The sequence below is a fragment of the Etheostoma cragini genome, chromosome 1 (genome assembly GCF_013103735.1).
Source record: "Etheostoma cragini isolate CJK2018 chromosome 1, CSU_Ecrag_1.0, whole genome shotgun sequence".
Lineage (NCBI taxonomy): Eukaryota > Metazoa > Chordata > Actinopteri > Perciformes > Percidae > Etheostoma > Etheostoma cragini.
In genome coordinates, this window is record NC_048407.1 from 11,481,086 (window position 1) to 11,506,340 (window position 25,255).

The following is a 25,255-nucleotide window of genomic DNA, read 5'->3' on the forward strand; positions in this document are numbered from 1 at the left end:
GTATATTAATATATAGACATACCAGCATATAAATGCCAAGAAACCATACAGTCTACTACAATACCATCACTTTAAGTCATTTTCGTATCCCTTTAATGTATTAATTTAAAAATTTTTAAATTTTTAAAATTTCTTTCAAACTAGACTGTTTTCTAGCTTAGCACATGGATTTTCCTCAAAAACTTCTTTAAGATAAAGAGTTCATATTAATATATTGCATTATAAAATATGTGCAGACAGAAAGGTCCATATAGATAACTTAATATATATAACGTCTAATTAGCATAATTGTGAGATAAATTTGATTAAAGATGATTATCAGGGGGCAAATAATTATGAGTATGATCAATTATTCTTTAAACATAAAGTCTTTAAAATGACCAAAAAAAGCCTGTCATAAACCATCAAAGCTCAGAGTATCTCCAAATGTATCTATTCTGTTCCCACAACCATCCCGAAACAAAAACATATTCAGTTTAGAAGGAAAGGAAACTGAAAACCACCATGCAAAGAGTCAGACTTTTTTTCATCAGCAAATGCTTAATAATTTTACTTGATAAGTTATTGTATTACTTATCAAAACCATCATTGATTATGAAAACGTCAGGAGTCCCTTGTTAGAAAACCGTGACACTTTGATTCTTACCCTTCCAATCTCAGCGGTCCACGACACCACAATGGTATTGGGAACTGTGGTGGACAATCTGACCAGTGAGGTAATGTTGATGGGCCGGCTGGGCCGCTTGGGCTCTACGCCGTTTTTGGTTGGAGGAAGATAACCCTAGATGTCAGACATGAATATTAAAAGGAAAATTATGAAAATTAGCTTTTTTTGTGGAAATATTATAAAGTTAAATTCTTTTGAAAATGGGTTGAACACTAACATGAGGGACAAGGCACAAAAGGTGGAACAAGAGAACAAAAAAGCCTGTCACTCTTCTGATTTAGTTACACAGTAGCAGAACAAAGAAGCCATGTTTGGCTGGTTGTTTATGTGATTAATGCGGAGCTCCTTACCGGCAGGTTACATGGCTTCCCGTTGACTTTCACACACAGATTGGGTGGAAAATGGTCTTCCTGAGGACAGCTCGTCTCCGACAGGCAAAAGCGCAACTGAACTTGAACTGAGAAATCACATTTGGTCCCCGAGATGTCCCTTTGAGCACAGAAACAAATATATCACCACAAATCTGTGTAACCATGTACATTCATGAATTATTCAGAAACAGCATCCTGCACTAACAGAGCCATGTTCATCTTACATTGAGCTGCTGATCTGCTGGACTTGTTGTGGCGTTAATGCAAAGGCGAAACACGTCTCCTGAAATCGCTGGCTGTTGTCTGATGCTGCAGAGAGAGGGAGACAAAGGAAGGAGAGACTTTTTTAATAACTTGGAAAATGGCATACATGCACCAAATTTTTAAACGCAGCATAATGTAACCCCAAGACAGTGAGATAAGGCAGACCAAAGCTCTGCACATAAGACCAAGCAGTAAAACACTGTTTTAATCTACAGGTAAGCATGTGTGTGGGCACAACAATGTATCTTCTGCAATGTGAGTGGCTCCTGCATGAACAGCCTCATTGGGTAGACCTTGTAGGCATGGAATTAACAAAAGCACCTGTATGTCAAAACCAGACCACCTCACACAGAGGTGAAGAAGAACAAGAAAATGTGTGTTTGCTCTATTTATGGGCCCATCGAGAAGTGCTGGAAATAAATGGGTACTAACCCAGCCTCCGTTAAAGAGACAGCAAGTTTGCAAAGGCAAGAAAAGTGTGTGTGTACATGTTAGAAGGAATATGGCATGAAACAAAATGGAAAATATGCTTATTCACTTTCTTTCTAAGAGTTGGATTTAAAGGTTGAGACCACAACTGCGGTTCAGGATTAAGCTAGAAGTGTGAGGCGATTAGCATATCTTAGCTTAAAGACTGAAATCAAGGGGAACCAGCTATCTTGGCTCTTTCCAAGGTAATAAAATAAAACATACAAGCACTGCTAAAACTCATTTATTAACATGTTGTATTACAAACACAAAGACAACACTTCATGCCATATTACTTTACTGACCAATTCACAACTATTGACTTTCACCAACAATGATACGTTTGTAACTCCAGCTCTGAGCGACAGATAACTTAACTCAATCACTGCGGGAAACAACTTTGTTGTATTAAAAGGGAAACCAACTAAAATCTTCTCTGTTAAGCAAAGGCTTTTAGCATTTACCACAACAGTGCTCCGTACACCGACGAGTTAACATTACAGACCAGTGTAACCATTGTTAAAATAGAACTCCTTTTGTGTGTACATGTCATATTTTGTGAAATATTTTTGCGAAATATAATTTCCAAATCTCAGCGGGAACCTTTTGGGCTGAAGGCTGCGTAAGCAAGCTGAAAGCACATTTACAGAATTGTCTATCATGAATCTTGATAGTTGCTTTAATCACTTAAATAATGTTGTGAACTGTCAGAGAGTGAATGGTTGGAACACATGCGGAGAATCAGTGTGCCTGCATGATCAACACACACCCAGCAGGAAAAAGTACATAGAGGTAATTTTTTTCCATGTAGGGCAATGAGGGGGAGAAAGTGGATGATTACTGGACCAATCATGTTCCTCCTTTTATCAGCCTTTCAAACAAACGTCCATTTTCCCTGTAATGACCCTTTCTTACCACCCACATGGTATATCATTTGTAAGGCATGTTTCTGTTTCTGCATCTTTAGAGCAGCAGCCTGTGTACTGCAGAACAAAATCATATGCACCGAGTGTGCTTTCGAACAGTCTTTCTCCTCTCCGGGCACACAGGCTATAAATAGAAAGTGCTCTCTCACTCTCTCTCACTCTGTCCTCCCTTGCTATCACTCTCCCTCTCCCCCATCATCTTTCTATCGCTCTATAACTCACTCTCTCTCTGGCAGCGGATTTGTTTCTGGTGTTTTCAATGTGTGTGGTTAGGAGAGATATGAGAAGGGTTGAAATGAGCTTTGATTGATGTCTTCCTCTCTCTCTCATCCACACAAACTTACTTTTACCCCAAAGCACACACAAACTCCCAAAGTGGCATCCTTAACTCCAGTGATTTAAGATGTATATACAGGTTTTTTCTTTATTTGTCTGACACATTGTGATATTAAAACCAATATCAGACCGTAATCCTGATACCTGGCATCAAATGCTTAGATTCACATGTATTCATGATCAAACAAGGTCTGAGAGTAAAATCTTAATTTTGCCAAATTGAGCCGGTATTTTACTTAGGAAAAACTATTGTATGGATGCTTGTGTTACACAACATGTAAAGGAATAGTTTGACATCTGGGGAACTGTGCTTTTTTGCTTTCTTCACGAGATTTAGAAGAGAAGATCGATAACAGTTAAATATGAAGCTACAGCAAGTAGCCGGTTAGCTTAGCATTGCATAAAGACTGGAAACAGGGGAAAACAACTAGACTGGCTCTGTCGAAAGGTGACAAAATCTGCTTATCAGCTCCTCTGAAGCTCTTTAATTAACAAATCAGGTCTTGTTAGTGGAGTCCAAACTAGTAGTTTGACAGTTGAGAAGTTCGTCAGCTTCTGTTGAAAAAATAAATAATAGAATTTTGTTTACATAGCTCAATGTAATGGAATCTTAAAAACTATCATTATTAGTGGTGAAGGAGTTAGCTAACGCTAGCGATGCTAAAGCTAAATATATGCCTTGTCGGTCTTCCCTCTTGTTGCACATGCACATGATATACAGTACGTTACAACCAAACGTTAGCAATTTGTTATGGTAGTCCAGTAGTGTTAAACTTCAACAGAGTACCCACCTTCAAGGAAGTTAACACTTGTCGGAGAGTGGCCAGACTCTCAGTACAAATATAATAATATAATATATGGTAGGATCAGGCTTACTTTGGACAGCATCGGATATTGAACTTTGAATAAAACTAAAAGAACGCGGAAAAAAAGAGGATTCCAAATTGCTGACTCTTCCATGTCTACACTTCCAAAAAAAAGGGCCATCTTAAATCCACTCAGTGGGTTGCTAAGAGGAAATGCAATAAAAACGATTCGTAATTCACAATAAAATCCCAACTTAAATTCACTCTGATCATTTCGCTTAGAGGGAACTCAATCAAAAGGCATTTTTGCTGACACTCGATCATAGAGACACTATATCACATTCAGTCGCTGTGAGCTGTAAATTCACCCCTTCACTCTTCTCACGCAGACAAACCCTCACCATGGGTCATGTAATAATAATAATAACATTACCGTTGTCAAAATATCCCCGCGACTTAAATCCATAGTTCAACGTTAACCGCAGTATGGAAATTAACAACTCTGCTGAAGTGTTAAATTCATTAACGATAGGCTATGTGACAAGACAGCACCGCTGTCATTAAACACGTCATTTAAGACTGTAGCGATTTCAACACGCAATATTGTAAAAAAAAAAAAAAAAGACAATATTAAACTGTAGTTAATGAAAGGCTTTCTTTATTTGCATTTCCACCTTTTCCTCTAAACCCTCTGTCTCTCTCTCTTTCTCTGCTCTCACGCACACACGCAGATATTTGCTGATTGTTCACATTATGGGCCAGATTCGGTGGCGCACTGGTGCACCGCCATCAATCCATAAGGCAAATGTTGGGTTGCTCCACATTTTAATTGTGATATTTTGTGAGTATTTGTGAATCTGCCACATCTGTCAGGTTAATGTGGTAGTACAATGTTTTTCTCTGAAGAAGGAGAACACAGTAAGTCAGTAGTGGGCTATAGGGCATACAGTGTGGTTGCTGAGTGCTTTGTGGCCCTTTTGTAAGTAATTTTGGGTTACAGTGGTTCTGCAGAGCAAGCTAGCAATACCGCAGGCCAAGCAATCGGCCTGTTCCAAACAGGCCTATTTTGAACGTGCACTGTACTAGTTTGATTAATAAAAACACAAGAGTAACATGCAAAATGCTACATTTTTGTAAGTTTTTCACATTTGCTTTGTGTTTTAACTTTCCTTTTTAAACAAATGACCTACATCTTTATATATTTGTATAGTGACTTTGGAGACGTACTGTATATACATAGAGACTCTTATGTATGTACATACAGTATATATACATACAGTATATATGTACTGTATATATGTTTCTCCTGCTTTGCACTTTTACTGATGTTTTGCATGGAGACGACTGCATTAAATTCTGTTGTACATGTACAATGACAAAGACTTTTCTATTCTTCTATGTTGAGGCACGTCAATTATACAGAAATTAAGTTCATTACATCATACAACATTTAACTTCAATAAATGAAGTCTTCACTTCAGTTAAAGACGCTATAAGCCAAATTCTTTTCTCTTATTAAGCAATTTTGCCGCTGCATGTAATCTTATTTCTGCTCAGTGGTGCTTATTGGAATTAACAAATCATTGGGAGAATTTTGAGACACAAGTGTAATTGCTATAAACAAAAAAAGAGCTTCTATCAGTGCAAATCTCACACTGTGTGTCATGGATTACATCACAGCTGATAAGAGCTCACTCTGGTTTAAGTTGGTAATGGTGGAAAGTGGATATTACAGAGTTTATAGAAAAATGTCTTGACTAGACTTCACTACAAAATAAGAACACACTTCTACGTTGGAGATGGACTGTGTGTGTGCTTGACTAAATCAAAATGAACAATTTTGACATCATGCTACAACTGTCAGGAATGAAGCTAATTGTGTTACCATGGAACGAAGGAGCAAACTGTAAGGCACAAAAATGTGCAGACTCTTTTCCCCCATGCTACACAGTTTGAGATCTCTGCTGCATTATATAGGGTCCGTACACCTTTTCCTGTCAAGGTCAAATTCAAGTCCTTTTCAAGCACTTTTAAGGTCAATTTTAAAGCTTTTTCCAGCACCTTACACCGCCATAAATGAAATACCAGTGCTTTCGTCATATTAAAAGACATAACGCTATAAACAGCCCAAAAACAAAATAGCAAAATGATCAGATATTTAAGCTAAACAAGTTTTATTTTTCAAAATGTATCACTGTCTTCCTAGACTTTGAACAGAACTATTTTACAGGCCTTGGTTTTGGGACAAATTCTTAATATATACAAGGTTTGATCAAAATCTGAAACAGTAACAACAACCTGTAATTCTATTTTTAACCTAGAAGACTTTGACAGCAAACAGGCACCTGCCTGAAAAATAGCCTATATTATTTAAAACAAAATTTATTTCATACACAAGTATCTACTGGAATAGTAAATAAATAGTGTAAATATTATATAAGGCCATCCTCAACCTTACAGTGGACTACTAGGTACATAGCTAGTTATGTTCACTCAGCGTTTTGTTGTTAAACTGTGTGTAAAAAGAGCGGTGCCATTAAATCACCGGGTATTTCACTTACTCAAACGAACCCTGATTATACATGGTTTAACAATGTAAAATGTATGTGCTGAGAAGACAGATGGTGGTGAGCAGAGTGACAGATGGGATATGACCTCCAGTGGGGACACACATCATACAGTCAGGTGCCATTTTACTAGGTATGGTGTATGACATTACAGTCTGACAGGTTTCTAAAAATTGGCCACCTTTATTAGAGAAAATAACTTTTTTTCCCCACCAGCCACAGTGGCTGGTAGATGCTCAATTTTACTAGCCACTTTTTCAGGAATTCAAATTTATAAAAGAAAGTTCACTAGCATATTTTCAATTGCTTCAGTACATTATTTTGTATTGTTAAAATATCTTTTATTAATATAAGCAAACAAAAAGTTATGTGGGAAAAAAATCAAAGCCTTTATTGACAAAATCTGGTCCTGGGGTCCCATCTTTGCCAGCTGTATGGCAGTGCACTTGATATGAGACTTGGATGACTTGTGGTCTCTTATTGCCTAATTTAAGGTTAGGTGTTCCTCTAACAAATTGTTACCATTTTCTGAAGACGAGTAGGTTCGACAGTAAGTACAGTGCATCAGAGATGGCAAAAGTATTCACTTTCCGTACTTAAGTAGAAGTACAGATACTTGTGTTAAAAAATACTCTGGTAAAAGTGGAAGTACTGATTAAACTTCTTTACTCAAGTAAAAGTAACAAAGTACAGGCTTGGAAATTTACTTAAAGTATAAAAGTAAAAGTAGCCTGGCGAAAGCTACCTGGAGCACTCAAATGCTACTAGAGAGATGCTGAGGAACTTCAGTGGACATGGAGGACATGTCTTTATGTGGCAATGGCTACATTTTAAATGGATGTCTGCCAATAGGCCTAAATATATGATTATTATGACAGAGACTGGGACTCCAGGTTAATAAGATTCTGACTTATTAGCAAGATATGAATTCAGTTGTGATTCTGTGAGAATTCACAGATCCAGTTTATATTTTTAACCCCTTTACATTTTAATGAATCTACACGTATAGGGTGTGTGCTCAAATACGGCTTCTGGAAATAAAATAAAAGGATTAAAATATGAATGATTAAACAGACATTAATGAAGAAGTTCTCCAGCACATTGGCCAGGAGTCCTTCTTGATGCCTTCTGCCTCGAACATCTCTCTCAGATAAGGTTCAGGACGATGGGAATGTCTTGCTGTTTTCTTCATTTTCAATCATGTTTCCATCCATACTACAATGTGCTAACGTTAACACCATCCATACTACAATGTGCTAACGTTAACACCATCCATACTACAATGTGCTAACGTTAACACCATCCATACTACAATGTGCTAACGTTAACACCATCCATATTACAATGTGCTAACGTTAACACCATCCATACTACTATGTGCTAACGTTAACACCATCCATACTACTATGTGCTAACGTTAACACCATCCATACTACTATGTGCTAACGTTAGCGCCATCAAGCCTCAATGATTTGCGGTGAATTATTGCAGAATGCTGAATCTGTTGAGTTGTCTTAGTCGTGCGTCAAATGCAACGTACAGTAGATGTATTCCCATCCATTTAGATTGAATATGGTATTAATGACGTAAACAATAATAAGGGTAACTCCAGTGAAATGATGTGAAAGTTGAGAACTAGATTAGGACTGGATTAAAGCTGATTCTGGTTTCCAACTTCACCCCAGGTGTGTCTGTTAAAACAGACGGAGACGACTTCTGTCTAGTTAAGTTTCCATCCACTTGTCAACTGAATTACAGTATCTGAAGTTTGGTCAAAAAAATAAAAACTCATGCGAATAAAGCTGTTGAAACTGTTTATGCTTCATTAAGACCAACGTGCAACCTAGCTAACATGTGAAGACCACACCAAAACCACTAGCTAACAGGTGAAGAACACACCAAAACCACTAGCTAACAGGTGAAGACCACACCAAAACCTCTAGCAAACAGGTGAAGACCACACCAAAACCACTAGCAAACAGGTGAAGACCACACCAAAACCACTAGCTAACAGGTGAAGACTACACCAAAACCTCTAGCAAACAGGTGAAGACCACACCAAAACCACTAGCAAACAGGTGAAGACCACACCAAAACCACTAGCTAACAGGTGAAGAACACACCAAAACCACTAGCTAACTTACTTTAAATGTGAAGAACTATAGACCAATAACAGGCTTAATGAACTGACAACATGAGTTATACGACTTACAGTTCTCAAAGACTCTCACACACAATCTCAGCTGGTTATCCGCGGGACAGCTTGTCTCTTTTTCATTTCTCTCACTTTTTTCTCCGTGTGGCGCGCGCACCCGCTCGCGGTGTGAGGCGCGTGTCCGCGCTGTTGTCCGACATGACAACCTCTTGTAAAAACTAAAGTAACGAGCCAAATTTGTAAAATGTAAGGAGTAGAAAGTACCGATATTTGTGTTAAAATGTAAGGAGTAGAAGTAAAAACTCGCCACAAAAATAAATACTAAAGTAAAGTAGAAATATCAGAAAAATCTACAGTACAGTAACGAAGTATTTGTACTTTGTTACTTCCCATTGCTGCAGTGCATGGACTGGTTGTCTGTAAGGTAGGCTATAGGGTTAGGCCGATGGACAATTTCATATCATCGCCACCATAGTGATTGCTCTGCCCTACATGGCAGCTACTTTCTCCCTCTTATGTTCAACCTATTTGTAGTGAAAGTCTCTCTCTCTCTCTCTTTTCATCCTTTTATTGATGGACAGTGTTACATTTTGTGAGAGATTATTTGCTCCAAGTGTGAATGACTGTTCCAAGTGAGAATGTTAGTGTGAAATTGAAAACTACAGTAGGCTATATGCCAATGTTGTTTTCAATAAAAAAAAACATTTGACAAAGCAAGCCAATCCACTTTCCATGCTATAAAGAGCACAAAATTTGACAAGAAGAAATCAAGAGACATTTAGATAATAAACCATAACAAATAGATAAAACGCGCGATTAATTGCGAGTTAACTATGACATTAATGTGTTTAATCGCAACTAAATATTTTAATCGTTAAAGCAGGGCTAAGGGCAGCACTAACATTTACTCAAAAACTGTACTTAAAGTGTAAGTGTATTTGTAACTTTTAAATGTTTCTGAAACTGTGTAATATTCAATCTGTTGATCATAAATGACCTGTACACGCAAAGTCACAAAATCATTTACAGCAGGAAGACGGCGCTACAGAGCACACATTCAGAAGGGTCACAGATTTCTTTGTAACACCGGAAAAGCCTATGCCGTATCCAGCCAAGTGAAGGGTAGCAGGAGATTTCTTTATATACGCCTAAATGTGTTTACATTTTATTTTTTTAGTTATCTGTTGTAGTTATGGCTGATACAGGGGCAGGTGCCACCACAGAAAAAGTAAATTAAACAAAGAACAACTAAAAGTTAAAAGGGAAACGAGCAAATCCGAGTCACACTCGTGTGGCTTTCAAAAGATGGAGACAATTACGGGATTGTAAATGATTCAAAACCGACCCCAAATTGGCCCTCGGTATGTAATATTTCATTTATAAAATAAGATTAGATTGCGCGATGTGGTTGTACGTCAGTATCTTACATTAAATTACGCCCCCATTTTATTCCTTTTAGTCTGTGTTTATGTTGGCCAATTAGTTCCTTTTCCTTTGTCCCCTGTACTTGTATAAAGCTTCCATGGGTTTCATAAATTGCACTATATTAATCTAAGCCATTACTAACTTTGTTGTGACAACAAACTCTTAATACTTTATCTCGTGACACAGTGACACCCGGTTTAGCTCATGATGCATCCAGAGTAGGCTAAGCTACCATATGCAACACTTGAAATGCAATAATTAATCTGTAACGTATTCTCTTATTGTAAATGAATGATTTAATGTATGAGAAAAACATTTATCGCAACTACACGACCTCCCCGTAATGCTAACTCCTACACCTTCAGGAAAACAGATGTGGTAAAATCACAACCGCTACTGTCCAAAGGACCACTAAACTCAACACAAACTGAAAGTTACATGTAGTCACTTTAAGTAAAAATTTCAGATACTTGTACTTCATTTGAGTACTTCCATTTCATGCGACTTCATTCATGAGAATATTCTCCTACTTCTTAAGATAAAGAAAATGTTTATAATAATATTTTGGATCAGCTAGAACATGCATCATCACAAAGCTAAAAACATCATAGCAAACCATGAAAAGTTTACTTTTTAAGAGATGTCTGGTTCTCCCAGGACACTAAGAACAAGATGAACATTACAATATATGATGCATTGCCATATATTAAACTACCTAACAGTAGCATATATAAATAAGTTAACACTAGAAAAGTTTAAACATGTACTGCAGTAAAATTCTACATATACATTAATGCAGCAATAAAATGAATCCAGAACGATTTTATCTATTTATGATTAATATATAAAACACTGCTAACAGGGAATACATTTAGCTAATAATACTTGTATGCTTTTTATGTAAGTAAGGTTTTGAATGCAGGACTTTTACCCTAGTTGTAGTGGAGTATTTTCCCAGTGTAGTATTACTACTTCTACTTAGGTAAAGGATCTGAGTACCACCAATTATGAAGATTATAAAAACACTTGTTCCAGCCGTAAATGGTTTCTGGGAAAGTATGACTATTCTTACAATGCCGATTGTGACCCTTCAGTCAGTAAAAAGCTAGAAAACCCTCGTTGCTAGGTTTAGTTCTGTTTAGAAGAGAGGATGTGTGAGCTAAGCTACAGAGAATGTGCTCAGCCCCATAGCCCGTCTTCAGCACAACAAAGCCCAGCTGGAGATTATTAACTTGTTAGTGGCTTCGCAGACACAGAGGCAGGACAAAGACACAAGTCCTTTCAGCGTCACTCAAATTCAAAACTACAATGCTAGAAGGATTGGCGACAAAAAGGTCGATCTGGATGTTACACCCACACTCCCACGCACTCAGACACAACCCACCCAATAACTGTCAATTTAACTTTCCTGAAGTGTTACTAGCTCTCCTCCTTACAGCAGTGATTATGCTTTATTATCTGTATAAGTGTGTTGTATATCGTTATATCCTGATAGGGCTCATTCAAACAGCTCAGGGCTGGCATTACATCTTCTTAGTCTGGCAGTTGAACCCTGCTATACCTATACAGTAGCAGGCCTTTCACATGTCTTTAGAGATTGGCTTAATGCATTATACGCCATGCCCAGGTCAGTATATCAAAGAGGAACAATGGTAAATGTTTCACAAGGGTGGGAAAAAAACTGTGTTGCTTATGTTTAAGATCAGCTAAAAGAGCGAGAAATATTTAGAGTTACAGTCAGGGTTCTGGTCTTTCCAATCAGGCACCTCGTGGGCATGATGATGATGGACCGACCTAGAAGAAAATACTGCAGGTTTTGCAGGCTCTGAGAGAGGGAAGCTCTTTTATGCAGCGCCTTTATAGTTCAGAGCAGCCAGGGCTCCTTTGTTGATGTTCATTTTCTTGTGGGAAGGCCAAGTTGTTTACAGGGAGATAAAGATTTTACTCAGGATCATGCACGGATCAGAGTATGAGATGGCTACATCTCGGCTGGTGTTTTGAAGTCGAGTGAAGAGGTGCTTAATTGTCTGTACTGTAACAGTTTGGGGACATTACCCACCATAACCTATTATATGTAACTGATAGTGTATCTGAAATAATATCTTCACTGTTTCCTGGAAGAGACTTGTATTTGCCTATCAATCCAAGGGCAAAACAAGATGTACACAACAACTTGATTATCTGTGCTTGCTCAAGGACACTCCAGTAGGGATGATAACTGCAGTCATGATGACAAAAACAACCTAATATGCAATTTCTGACATCTTGCTAGTATTTTAGGGATGCATTGATTGTGAAACTCTGGGCTAATACCAATGTTTAAAATAACAATTTGCCTGACACTGATGTTTTGTTTCCGTTTCCCCTTTTGTCACAGGGAAACAAAGACATCTTTATTGTAAAAAACTGAACTGCTGAACTGTTTTACTAAAATATATTTGAATGGCCACAAATTCAATCGTTCAAATTTATGACAACTTTTAAAATATCCTTCTTTCACATGAAAAGTAACAGCTTCAAAATTGCTTTTAGCCTGCTATACAACTAAGTAGGGCTGCACAATAAATCAAATTTTGATCACAATTTTGACTTCCCACAATCAAATTTGTGTGATCGAGCGATTATTTTTAAATGAGTCATTTCTTAGAACGCTCCGTTTTTTTTTGCATAGCGCATCTACCGCTCCGTAAACCCCTGTCTGCTCATGTGCCAGTCAGTTATTCCCTGCATCGCGCAGCTTAGTTTCAAGATGTAGACAGTCACAGAGGACAGAGTAACAGGAGGAAGTCAACAGATAGCGTTTAGTCGTTTATGCGTCGGCCTCGAGGTTTACCAGTTTACCAGTAAACGCAACATTTTGTCCCGTCTGTGTTATTCAGACAACAGCAGTGAGCAGTGCTAGTCGGTGGCGGTGCTAGTTAGCTTCTGTTAGCTCACAAGGCTCTAGGGTGCTAGTAATATTTTTCTTCTAGGACACACCGGTGCACATTATGTCCTCGCATCCGCTGCAATGTTGTTATATTGACATGGTTTCATTTTGCGTTACATGACCCATTTCTTCTGTAAAGCCGTGCCTGTGTTGGATCTCTCCTCTACTCTCTCTCGTCTTACTCTCCGCGCAGCCCTGCCACACAGCGCCGGTCCATACTTCTGACATTTGTCCACAGTTTTAATTGTTATTAACACAGCTGTTACCAGCTGTTTCCGCTGGTAACTCTGCTATCGCTGCCGCCACGGCGAAGAACACAGAAGAAGGTATTGAAGGCAACTAACTTCAGTTAGTAGAGTAATAGTGTGTGAGACGGAGCTGCTGGACCTGGGCCAGAGATGTGACCCACGGCCAGAATCATCATCATATCATAGTTCATAAAAATGCAGCGCAATGACGATACAGACATTTCAAACACACGACATGTGTATCCGCCGTTCGACCCGTGCTGGACCCGTTCATAATGAGTCAGCCGTCTCTCAGAGCCTATGTGACAATAAAATTCGTTTTGGTTAAAATTAACAAATAATCGTGAGAATAATCTTGATTACAATATTGATCAAATAATCGTGATTATTATTTTGGCCATAATCGTGCAGCCCCACAACTAATGTTATCTACTCAATGACAATAATCTTTCAGTACTCAGGCTACATAGCCCAACAAAATCATAAATTAAACATACATGTAAAGGCATTACAAAAGTAATAAAATCCTAAAATATTTCCCTTGGGGTTTAACTGCTTTTATAAAGTTCAGATCTTTGTCAATTTGTTGTGGCGTTGGACTAAGCACATTCACACAAACCAGTAGTCTATGAATGTGTGTGGCCACAACGCTGTAGATCTCAGGGAGATTTTTTGCTACATATGACCCAAAGAAAACTCATATCCACATAATTTGTGAGACAGGATTCAGGGAATATTTTGCATTCGCAATTGAAAAACGTCTGTCCATCAATTAATCAATCGTCAATCTTTTTTTGGAGTCTCTAATTCATCAGCAAATTATATAAGTGAAAGTTTCAGGAAAACCACCATTATTAGATATTAAGTTCACATTGAGACTAGCTACATCTCATGTAATATACTGTATGTTTGGGTTCCCAGATAACTCAGTTGGTAGAGCGTGCAAGACATGGTCTTGCTGCATGTCATTCCCCCTCCTCTCCCCTTTCATGTCTTCATCTGTCCTGTCAAAAATAAAGGCCGGAAATGCCCTTTAAATAAAGAAATATTGTATGTTTGCTTAACGTTTATGTACACTACATCTGCCTGTGCCCGCCACTTACGCTGTGAACTCAGGTTACATAAAACTGTATGTGGAGCTCAAGATAGATTTTCTTCCTCGGGCCTTCAAACATGTACCAAAGGCAAATATGGCTGTGACCCACTGGCCTAAATGGGCAGAAAAAAAAATTCTCAACAATGAAACCCTGATGTCTAGTTTCTCAAAGAGCTTTTCAACATTCAAAATAAAAAAATAAAATCATTGACTGCGTTCCAAACACTTGATTAAACATTTTTTACCACATGATTTTCCTCCATTGTATGAATGTCAGAGCAATCTTTCCCTGAAACACGCCATTATGCACAAAACGCTTATCAAATGTGTAAGGGCCTTGCATCCTTTTCCTGAAGATATGGTGATTAAATCATGTATAATGCATGTGCACCACAATGAAATCCATAATGAGCACAGAGGCCTAGTTCTCTATAGAGGATGAATAATGATGGAGAGTTCAACCAGTGAGGTTGCCATGGTGATAAAAAACTAGAGGGTGCAGCCCAGACTGTTGACCAGTTTAGTCTGACAGAGCTAAACTGTGGGCTAACTAAACTTTATCCCAAGAACTGGTAAGACTCAGCAGAGAGCACAAGACTTCATGGGAGGGGGGAGTGACAGGGAGGGAGAAGGAAGATGGTGTGAAAGAGATAATAACGATAACATGCACACACAAAAAACAGGTTATTGTGATTAATTAAGCAGGAAATCTTAAAACACGTTTACGTGCAACGCAAGTCTTCAGTTAGTGCGAACCTGAATTTAAATTATTTCACCCAACTGGTCTAAAAAGGCTGTCATATTTTGAAATGTATCAATGATATATGCGGCTGCAGCTCGAGGAGTGGTGTGGCAGTTAGAGGACTGGCTCTGTAGTGAGAGAGAACACAGTTCTGTCTTCCTGTGCAAATATGTGCAATGATGTACAAGGCCTTTTTACATCAAACTACATTATACACTAAAGCTGCACAATTACTTATAATTAGTACAATATGGACTAGTGCAATATCCAAATTGCAGGGAGGCAAAATATTTGTTAAAGGCAAAATATATGTCAAACCATTCTGAATTAAGTATTTTTGTATTGTAGCGTTGTTGTATTTAAGTATTTCTGACCCTTTCGATGTGTACAGACGAGCGCAACACTTTGCATGTCTTAAAGGAGAGACGGTGAAACTGTGCTCCATGATCCAAATATTTAAACGATTAAAAGTCCCATGGCATTTCACTTTATGAAGATTTTTAACGTTAATATGAGTTTCCCCAGTCTGCCTGTGGTCCCCCAGTGGCTAGAAATGCGGATAGGTGCAAACCGAGCCCTGGGTATCCTGCTCTGCCTTTTACGAAAATGAATTCAGATCAGATTCATCCTTTCTCGGCTTTGCCTGCCCAGAGAATTTGGCCCACCCATGAGAGTGAGACATCATGGCTTTCAAACAAGCAAAGTGGCAGTTGGTCAGATGAGTTATTAGGGGATGACTAATGTCTATATAAAAACATGCAAAGAGCACCATGGCATGGGACCTTTAAATATGGAGGTAATATGCATCTTGCCCATCTCTATAGACTGGCATAAACCAACCCTTATGAAATGTTGTGCTGTTTTCTACCGTATTGTTGTTTTTGGCATTCATTTCATTTGTCTTAACGTTTGTGCCAAATTGTTTGTATACAAATTAAAAAAAAGTATTTTCTGAATTTTACAAATAAACTGCAGTTGTGAACACAGACTTTCTTAGACATATTTATTCAAATTTTACATGCAAGGATGCACCAAACAAGTCATAATCTTTCTTTTTACTGCACTTAAAGTTCCCATGACATGACAATTTCATTTAATTTGGTTTTTTAACATAATATGAGTTTCCCCAGCTTGCCTATGGTCCCCCGGTGGCTAGAAATGGTAAAAGGTGTAAACCGAGCCCTGGGTATCCCGCTCTGCCTTTGAGAAAATGAAAGCTAAGATGGGCCGAGCTGGAATCTTGCTCCTTGTGAGGTCATAAGGGGTAAGGTTCTCTGCTTTGCCCGCCCAGAGAATTTTGCCCACACATGAGAGAGAGAGAGAAAGAGAGCGAGAGAGAGAGAGAGAGAGAGAGAGAGACAACATGGCTTTGAAATGAGCAAAGTGGCAGCTGATCAAGGTCACACCTCCACCCTCCACCTTGCCCCCCCCTCTCTCCTCCTCAACATCTACAGACTCAGAAATAGCACATATTAAGGAAAGCTTATTGTAGGACTGGTACTACTGGCTGTAGTTCTGCACCAAGGCTGAATTTTGGGAAAGAGACTTCAGATAGAGTATTAGGGGACCACTAAGGTCTATAAAAAATCATCCAAAGATCACCATGTCATGGGACCTTTAAGTCTTTCATGCACATGCGCTGTTGTATAAACCCTATCCTTGTTAAGCACATACATGGCCATCAAATCAGCTTTCTCCAGCAAAAAAAGGAAAAAGAAATCTAGCAAACCAAGAGAGCAAGCAGGCAAGTGGGGGAAGGGAGTCGGTAAAAATTAGAGTGAGGGAGAGAGAAACTGGAGGCAAGTCAACAGGGGGAACAATGGGGGGAGGGAGGGAGAGGGAGGGAGAGAGAGAGAGAGAGAGAGAGAAAGAGAGAAAGAGAGGGATTGATCAGTAATCAGAAGTTGAGAGTGAAGTAAACAAGCAGAGAAAGAGTGATCTGGGAGCGAGGAGACTACAGCAGTCTTAAAGCAAGAGAAGAAAATCTCCCAGTTTGCCTGTGGGGGAGGACGGGAGATTAATTAATCAAGTTGTTTCATTTCTGCCCTCCATTAATATAAGGATAAACAAATTCAAATTTACAGCTTTGTAAAAGATGTGCACCATCATTCTCTGCTTTTTTCCTTCCCTCAGTCATCCTTTTTCTCTCTCTGCTTTTCTGAGAACAATATGATCAGCATGTATTATTTATTGGAAAGTATGTTTCGCTTTGAAAGTGCAGTATGCGCAGACGTGTGCACATATATCAGTGTGTGAGAGAATGATGTGAATGTGTGATTCAAATTCAAATAAGGGTAGGGTGTGTTCTGCGGGCACAGGTGTACGCCTATATGATCCCTTTGCATGCAAATTTTGACCGAGGATGGCCGCGGAGACAGAGTGAGGAAGGAAGACGAGGTAGGGGAGAGAGAGGAGGCCAAGAGGGATGGAACATGTGCAGGAAATGGATCGAAGGAGACAGGGAGCGAGAAAGAGAGCGATGGTGTGATGACAGAGCTGCAGGCGCTGTGTTTGTACATGCATCTGCAGGCAAATTAATCACGAGATGGTCTCATACTCCATTAAAATGCTAATGTAGGAAAATCTAGACATTTCCATATATTTGCAATATATCCCAGAGCCCAAAGACTGTTATTATGCTAAATGCAGGATGGGTATTGGATGCGCACCTAATATAACGACAAATCTTAGCAAGATAAAGATTAAAAGTCTCTGAAGTAGTAAATTAAAGGGAAGACTGAATGTAAGGCATGGGACTTACACTATGGACCTCAATGGAATTAAGAGAAGATTTGGGATATTTGTAAAGTTACTAAATTAAAGCACCTGAAAACACCAAAGTTGGTACCGTTTCAGTCATTTTACATGAAAGATTTATATATTTGTGTTTTTGTCTATGTTCCTCTAGTTGGTTTGAAATGGGCGAGGAGAGTTATTTGAAACTTATCAAGGACCTTTTCTTATTTAAGACTTACTACAGATTAGTTATTTTAATTCATTATCTATTTTCGTTTTGTAAAGGCGTTTAGACTATCACATGGGAAAAGTAACCACATGTACATACTCTGAATCGTTTTTTTTTAAATTGAGAATTGTTTTTTTTTATTTAAATCGGTATTAAATCGAATCGTGACACTTTCTGAATGGTGCAGCCCTAGTGTAGCCACATGGGAACAAAGGTGGGTTATGTTCAGGAGAGTAAGACGTGATGGTGTTGTGCAGAGCCAGTGCAGAACTGTTTTCTCAGCAGTGCTGCAGAATGAAGGGAAAGAGTTTTCCTTATCCTCATCATAAATGTCTCGGCTGTCATAAATGTAGTATCCTAGGAGACGTGTGACTTTGTGTAGATGAATGCAGTAATGTCAACATATGTTGTTGATGGTACATGCAATGAATCATTTATATTCTGTGGCTCCACACTGATGTAAAATAGGTCTCAAAGCAAAAGATATATATGTACGATGACAGTAGACATATATAAGAGTTCATCTTCATGTGGCAGAGTTGCTTCTCCCACGCAAAACAAATTTCAGCATCACTGTCCGTAACCATATAAATATCCAAATAAGAGCCAGTATTCACCTATAACAAAAAATTATTTTACTTACACCTCTTGTATGCCAACTGTGGCCTCTGTGTACTCCCATGGGAAATCTGCAAATGATATTTTTGCAGTAACATTTCAGTGCCCTGTCGACGCATTAGCAGGCAGCACAACACCAGCAGGGAGCCTCTCCACCACAGCAAAACACAAATGTCAATGTTTTCTATGACTGCTGCCATGATTATTATGGGAATGATATATTGACATAAATGTCCACAACGTTGCAATCAGCATTTGCGCATTTACTGGATTTTTTGAAAATGAAGGTATGGAGAGGAAACATATAGAGGGAGAGAGAGAGGGAGAGAGAGAGAAAGAGAGAGAGAGAGAGAGAGAGAGAGAGAGATGATGTGCATTACTGTCCCCTGCTCAGTTGCAGTTACTGCATTTGTATGTGTTTGAAGCACTAGACCAACAGGCTGCTACACAGCCAGATATAGTAAGCATCCATGTAAATTCTAGCTATGGGAAGTTACAAAAAACAAACATCTCTCATACGCACATACAGCGAACCGTAAATGTAAAATGGTGATGGTTCTGTCGAAATGCTAATGAATTATTTACTCACCAGGAAATTCTTGCTCCCAGCTAATTGGACAAACACTTCAATGCTTACACTCATTTATTATACCCTGCAGTGTGATGATATATAGTGCAGATATAAAGCATAGATAGTGATTCAATGTATCCATCTACCATCAATCCCCTTACATCCACCCCTCACACAAATCCCACTCAGACGTTGCCTCACCTAGACTGGTTGGCTTGATGAGCTCGTCCAGCATGTCGTAGAAGGGCAGCCTCTGGAGCTTGACATCTGGGTGGACCGGGTGCAGCGTTGCTGAGCTGGACAGGTGGTGTGTCAGCCCCGTTAACTCGTGCTTCCCAGGGCCAAGCAGTGAGAGGGGCAGTAAGGCAGCGGGCGACGGGGCTCCACCGTGACCGGCGTGACCCTCATACGCCAGCTGTGTCATGCCAGCAGGCAGCGCGGCGCCCCCTCCTCCAACCACTACAGCTGTGGCCGGGTGGTGTGGCCCGGGCATGGCCAGTTCTGAGTGGGATACCATTTTGGCAGGGAAGCGTCGTCGGTAGAGCTCTTTGATCTTCATGTGCACGGCGGGGTTGCAGCCAGCCTTCAGCAGATGCAGCGCCTTGGTCAGCAGCTCATGCTTGCGTCCGTGCTTGTTGCGTCCAGCGTAGCCCAGCAGCACCTGCAGCTCAGACACCCGCAGGCTCATCACCATTTGCTGTGATGAGAAAGAGAATGAGAAATCATCTTTTGACATGCCATTTATAACGGTTGAAAAAAAAAGGAACAATTCCAGTGGCAATCAACAGTCATTGAAGTTGTCAGTCATTGATGTGTAGGGAAGGGCAGAGCCAGGACACAAAGGTGGGTTCCTTTTACTTTTAAAGGCTCAACTTTATGCAAATGTCCTCTGAGTAAGAATCAGGCAAGAGCAAATCACGTCTGATTAACTACTCTTCTCCACAAGTGGAGAGGGGGATCGTTTCCAGCACAGAAACAGGACCGCAATGCCGATCAGTCTTGCCCACTAGAGCGTCATTGTTGTATTTAACACGGTTTCAACACGGCACAACGGATAAAAAACAAACAAAGCTATTCTACACTCAGCAACTGTCCAGTTGGAGCACAGTATGTTAATTATGAGCTCATCCAAAGAGGTGCAGATTCATGACAGTCCAGAGCTGGTCTTCTAGTTTGTGTTAGTGCAACGTAACTCTCAGTTTGCCTTGGAACACTCTGTGACTCCCCAGGGAAAAGCTAAGGATGTTACAGTGGAAGAAGACATTTGGCTGCTCTGCTAGCCCTTCTGTCACTATCACAGCCTGACGAGGTACTGAAATAAAAGGAGGGTTGAAGTTGAGATGTATTATTGAATGATTTGCAACAATATTCTGTCTTTTATCTGTATGATAGTGGTGTGTTGCCTCTAAGCAAGAGTCTCTCCCTCCCACATTGACATACCTTAGCTCAGCACAGTTGGTGAAAAACAAAAACCTACACACACTGTACAGTTTCCCACCTGGCAGAAAAGCATTTCATTGCAGTACAGTGCATACTATATATCTCAGTATTAGAACAGCTTAATTACGTGTGATACGTGTATGAAAGCCTGTCCCCTGGATCGGCACCTGCACAAACACTACAGACACCACAGACACCAGCAGCGGTAAGTTTTTGTCTGTGCTGGAGTGAGAGAACCGTATTTTCACTCGCTCAACATGAGGCTGGGGGGGTACCTGGCTGGGGGTCGTGGGATGGAGCAGCCGCAGCAAGAGTATGTGAAAAAGCGTTGCCTGTACTGACTTTAGGATTAGCTTCAGGTTTGCACAAACTACAGTAAGAACTAGCCGCTCTAACTAATCTAACTAGTTGTGTTAACTAACAGTGACTGTAACTCGTCACTTCCTGTTGCTGTTTAGATGTAAAAGGCCATGATTATCATAAGACTTGCTGCACCAAATGCTGAAATTCAATTTCTCAGCTCAGGTGATTAGCTTAGATTAAGACTGTACATATGGTTACTACTTGTACAGTGTTTTACTATTGAGGGGTGTCCTTAAACAAGGGACTTCTCAATGAGGACACACAGGACTGGGAAGATCCCAGATGAGAATTTAAATGCCTAAATTAGAAGCAGCACTGCTGAAGTTTTAATGCACATAAAACCTCAACTTCAAAACACAGATTCAAGAAACCAAACTAAAACTGGTCTGAAAAGGAAAAAACCTAAGATCAGAAAGAATGTATTTTTAGACAATTTTTTCTCAGACTTCAGCAGAATTGAATCATCAATTATGTTGAAGACCAAAGGAAGCACAACTTCCTAAAATGAAATGATCAGCCACCTACAGTCATTGGAGTCTTAAGCTTCTGGTATACTAACCGCGCCCGAGGTCACCAAATCAAATTGAATCATTGACGACAATGCTGCTCCAAGTTCTGCCGTTGTTTACCTTTTTCTTCTTCTTCTAGTCCGCAGAAATAGCATAGTCGGTAGCATTTGCTCATCAGCGCCACCTCTGTTCAGGAGAAGACTGCAGCTAGTGTTGCAACGACCATGCACATGTATAAATAGTTACGGCGTTCTCATAATGTCACATTTGCGCGCGCCACCTCGGCTGCGGCTACTCTAAAAAGGCCTTTAACGTGTTTAAGGCTTCAGATACTTTGCAACGTAAGAAAAACAAACCATTTAAACTTGATTTTAAATTGTATGTGGCGTTTTCTTTTGCGGGATCGAAACGTTCCACCAAAAAAAGGTCCTTCCCGAGACCATTTTGCAGAGCCACCGTTGCTGCGTCCGGAGCTAATCGCCGCCTTAGACGATTGTGATTGGTTTAAAGAACTGCAAACAACCCAGAATGGACCTGTGGTGTAGCCAGACCTTACCACACAGAGCTGTGGAGATCGGTCTGGTAATGCAAGGGTATAGATAGATAGAGCAACGCATCTTTTTATCTTAAGGTGAAGGTGGTTGATTAACAACATTTTAAATGAAAGCTCAGGTCGTTATCAAACAGCCATTACTAGCATACATTAACCATGTGGACAGTGTATGGCAGATTATAGCGGTGAGACTGAAAGAACTGCATTACACAAGCTGAAAAACAAGGACACGTACTGTATGCACATTGAAATCAGTGTTGTCTTTCTCTCTCTCATACTCTCTCTCTCACACACACACACACACACACACACACACACGGCAGGCTGTAAGAATGTCTTGGACAAACATCCTCCCATTATCTCCTTTAACGACAGAGCAGGGATAAAAAGTGCAGACACACACAAGCACACGCACCGTAAATGACAAAGCACACAGTATGGCTCTTAGAGCCCAGTGTGTCAGTTTCTGACTATCGATCAATTATACATACACAGTTATAATTGTTTTGTACGGAATATGTTTGCTGGGTTGTCCACATATGTGTTACACTTGAGTCTTGCATTTAATTGACATTTAAAATGACATACGTGGCTGCTGTAGTCTATTTTTGCGACCTAAACATTGCAGCTACTTTTTGGACCAGCAGCTACAAAGAAAGAGTTTTCATGTAATTAACACTGGGCCCAAACTGTCTTATCTGTCTCTCTTTTAAATAATGGCTCAACTGTTTATAACAGTTTATCCGTAGCAGTGTAATAAAAGGAATTCATAATAATCAAATCTCACAACACATAATTTTTGAAAGAACTACCCCTTAACATACTTATTAGCTTTTGTTATGTTTCCTCAAAACACTCATTCATAAAGTTTTTTTTTGTTCTTTTACAGGATTTACAGGAATAGAGCCAAGTCACTTTGTTATTAGCAATGTTGATGAGGACAAAACGTAAGCTTATTCAACTGCTGTTCCACTTTGCTATGAGTATCATTTACAGGTGAAAATGCAACCAAAACATCATACAGTATCAAAACTACTTTTAATTTTCAGCATGAGTGGGCCAGATGTAAATAAAACCTCTAACTCTGGTCCAACCACAGAAATGAACTCTTTCACTAAAGCTGACGTACGAACAATAGTTTTGAAAGGAACTGAAACCCGAAAAGTGTTACTGTAAAACTTGTTCCACTTTTGCACATCTAGTTCTCAGCGTCAGCAGGTGCAGCAAACCAGTACGTGCTTCAACTACCAACAACACTCAAAGCCATCGAAAACATTTTCTGGTAAAATATTGGTTTTCAATATTTATTCCTTTTCATTAATCAAATTAAGATTAGAGACCCGATTAACCAAACCTTTCCGGGTGATATGAGAAATTAATTAAAAAAAAAATCATTACATTTTGCTATAATAAAATGTACAGCAACTCATTATTTGTGACTTAAACAATGATCCAATTGTACTAAGCTTCAGATAACTACAAAGGCAGATGTCAGCCAGAAGATGCTGTTCTATGGTGATCAAAAATAAAAAGCTACTTTTAGCCCTTGTACACTACAGAGAAATAAAACACAACAGTGTCCCATGTAGCTCTTGTCACAGATTCTCAATTTATCATGTTTATGCAAGTTCCAGATACTTTCAGACAGATGACGGAAGCCCTTTTTAAATAAACATGCCCTAAAAATATGTCTTGTTTTATCTAACTAACAGTCCAAAACACAAAGATTTCCTTGTAGAAGAATAAGACAGCCACCAGATATTCCCATTTGTTACGCTAAATGCTTGACCTAAAGAATGAATTCATTATTAATAGTAGGTGATAGTAAAAATAATATGAAAGGTTAATGGAATATTCTAAATAGTATTATTAGGAATAGAACAAAAAATAAAAATACAAGTAACCCAGGGTTTGTGGTTTGGACCCCTTTATACTGAAAATGACAAGAAAATAAATGACATGGAAGATTTGGTTAATGGTTTAAACAAATTCTATGTAAATGTGGGTCCAGATCTGGCAGAAATAATAAACAATCCAGAAACAACAGAAGGGGTGGATGCTGACCTTTGGAATAGTATTTTCTATTTCTATTTTCTAATTTCTATTTTCCTCAGAACAGCGGAAGGAAACAAGGTAATAAACACGGTGAGAAAGTGTAAAATCATCTTCAGATTTGAATAACACTGACATGACTATTATAAAAAGTTATTGAAGAAATTGCAGTACTATTAACTTGTATTGGCAACTTAACCTGCTCGATTAAGCGTTCTCGGCGCGCCTTCAATCGAGCTCTGGTTGGGTTTGTTTGAGGTGAGATTGTGATCCTCCTCCCGCACCAACTGTACTCCGCACGTCTGAGCTAATGTGTCCTGTAGTCAGGTGTGCTTTGCAATCTGCCACGCAGCAGAACATAATCTGGAGCAGATGGGCGATTATGGTGATGGGTTGTTTCGCTAAAAGTGTAAAAAAAATAATATATATTAATAATACATATATTAACAGGTTTAATAGGTGTTTCAAATTATATATCTATATTATATAAATATTTGTTATCTTCCTATGAATATATAATATAGAATAAAACATTAATTTACTAAATATATAATATACACACAGGAACTATTTAGAGTTGAATGAGGGGTTTGAAAAATAAGCTTTGGCTTTGTCCCGCTTATTTTTCGGCATGTTGACCATTTTGTTTGGAACAACAGTTTTTCCTTTTGGTGTTTTCATTTTGTTTCATTTTCATTTACTACGCACATATTGTGTTTTCTATATTTTATTTAATTATTTTTTGATTCAAAATCAAAATAAAGAAATAAAAATGGTTGCAGATTCCTTTTCTGTCACTCGTCTGATCGTTAAGCGGTTGTTAAGTTTGTGTATGGACAGGAGACTGCAGACAACCTGGAGCCAAAACAAGTTCCACATACTGCTCAAAGTGCTGCTTATAGACCAACCACTGCATCTTGTGCTGTTGTATATGTACAACCACACACACACACGCAAGCACACGCACACACGGCTCGTACAGCAGGAAGCTCAATGCAGGCGCCCGCTGTCTGTGGATTTTTTAACATTTAGAGATACCTTTAAACAGAACAATCATTTTGATAACTCAATATTATTCTATTAAGTATCCCTAGACTTGGACAGCAGTCACCGATGCACGCACGCGGTGTATTGGTTTGACCAAGAATCTCCTGCTGGCAACATAAATGACCAGTCCCATGAAA

General features: G+C 39.1%; 1 protein-coding gene across 1 annotated transcript in view; it reads right to left on the reverse strand.

The window, feature by feature from the left end:
- LOC117950171 (E3 SUMO-protein ligase PIAS1-like) overlaps positions 1-25,255 on the reverse strand; it is a 58,632-nt gene that overhangs the window by 9,519 nt on the left and 23,858 nt on the right. The window contains exons 2-5 of the mRNA XM_034880955.1: positions 19,356-19,851; positions 1,263-1,347; positions 1,018-1,156; positions 647-781 (exon numbers count right to left, since the gene is read on the reverse strand). Coding sequence (XP_034736846.1) covers positions 647-781; positions 1,018-1,156; positions 1,263-1,347; positions 19,356-19,851 — 855 coding nt within the window. The remainder of the gene's footprint in view (positions 1-646; positions 782-1,017; positions 1,157-1,262; positions 1,348-19,355; positions 19,852-25,255) is intronic.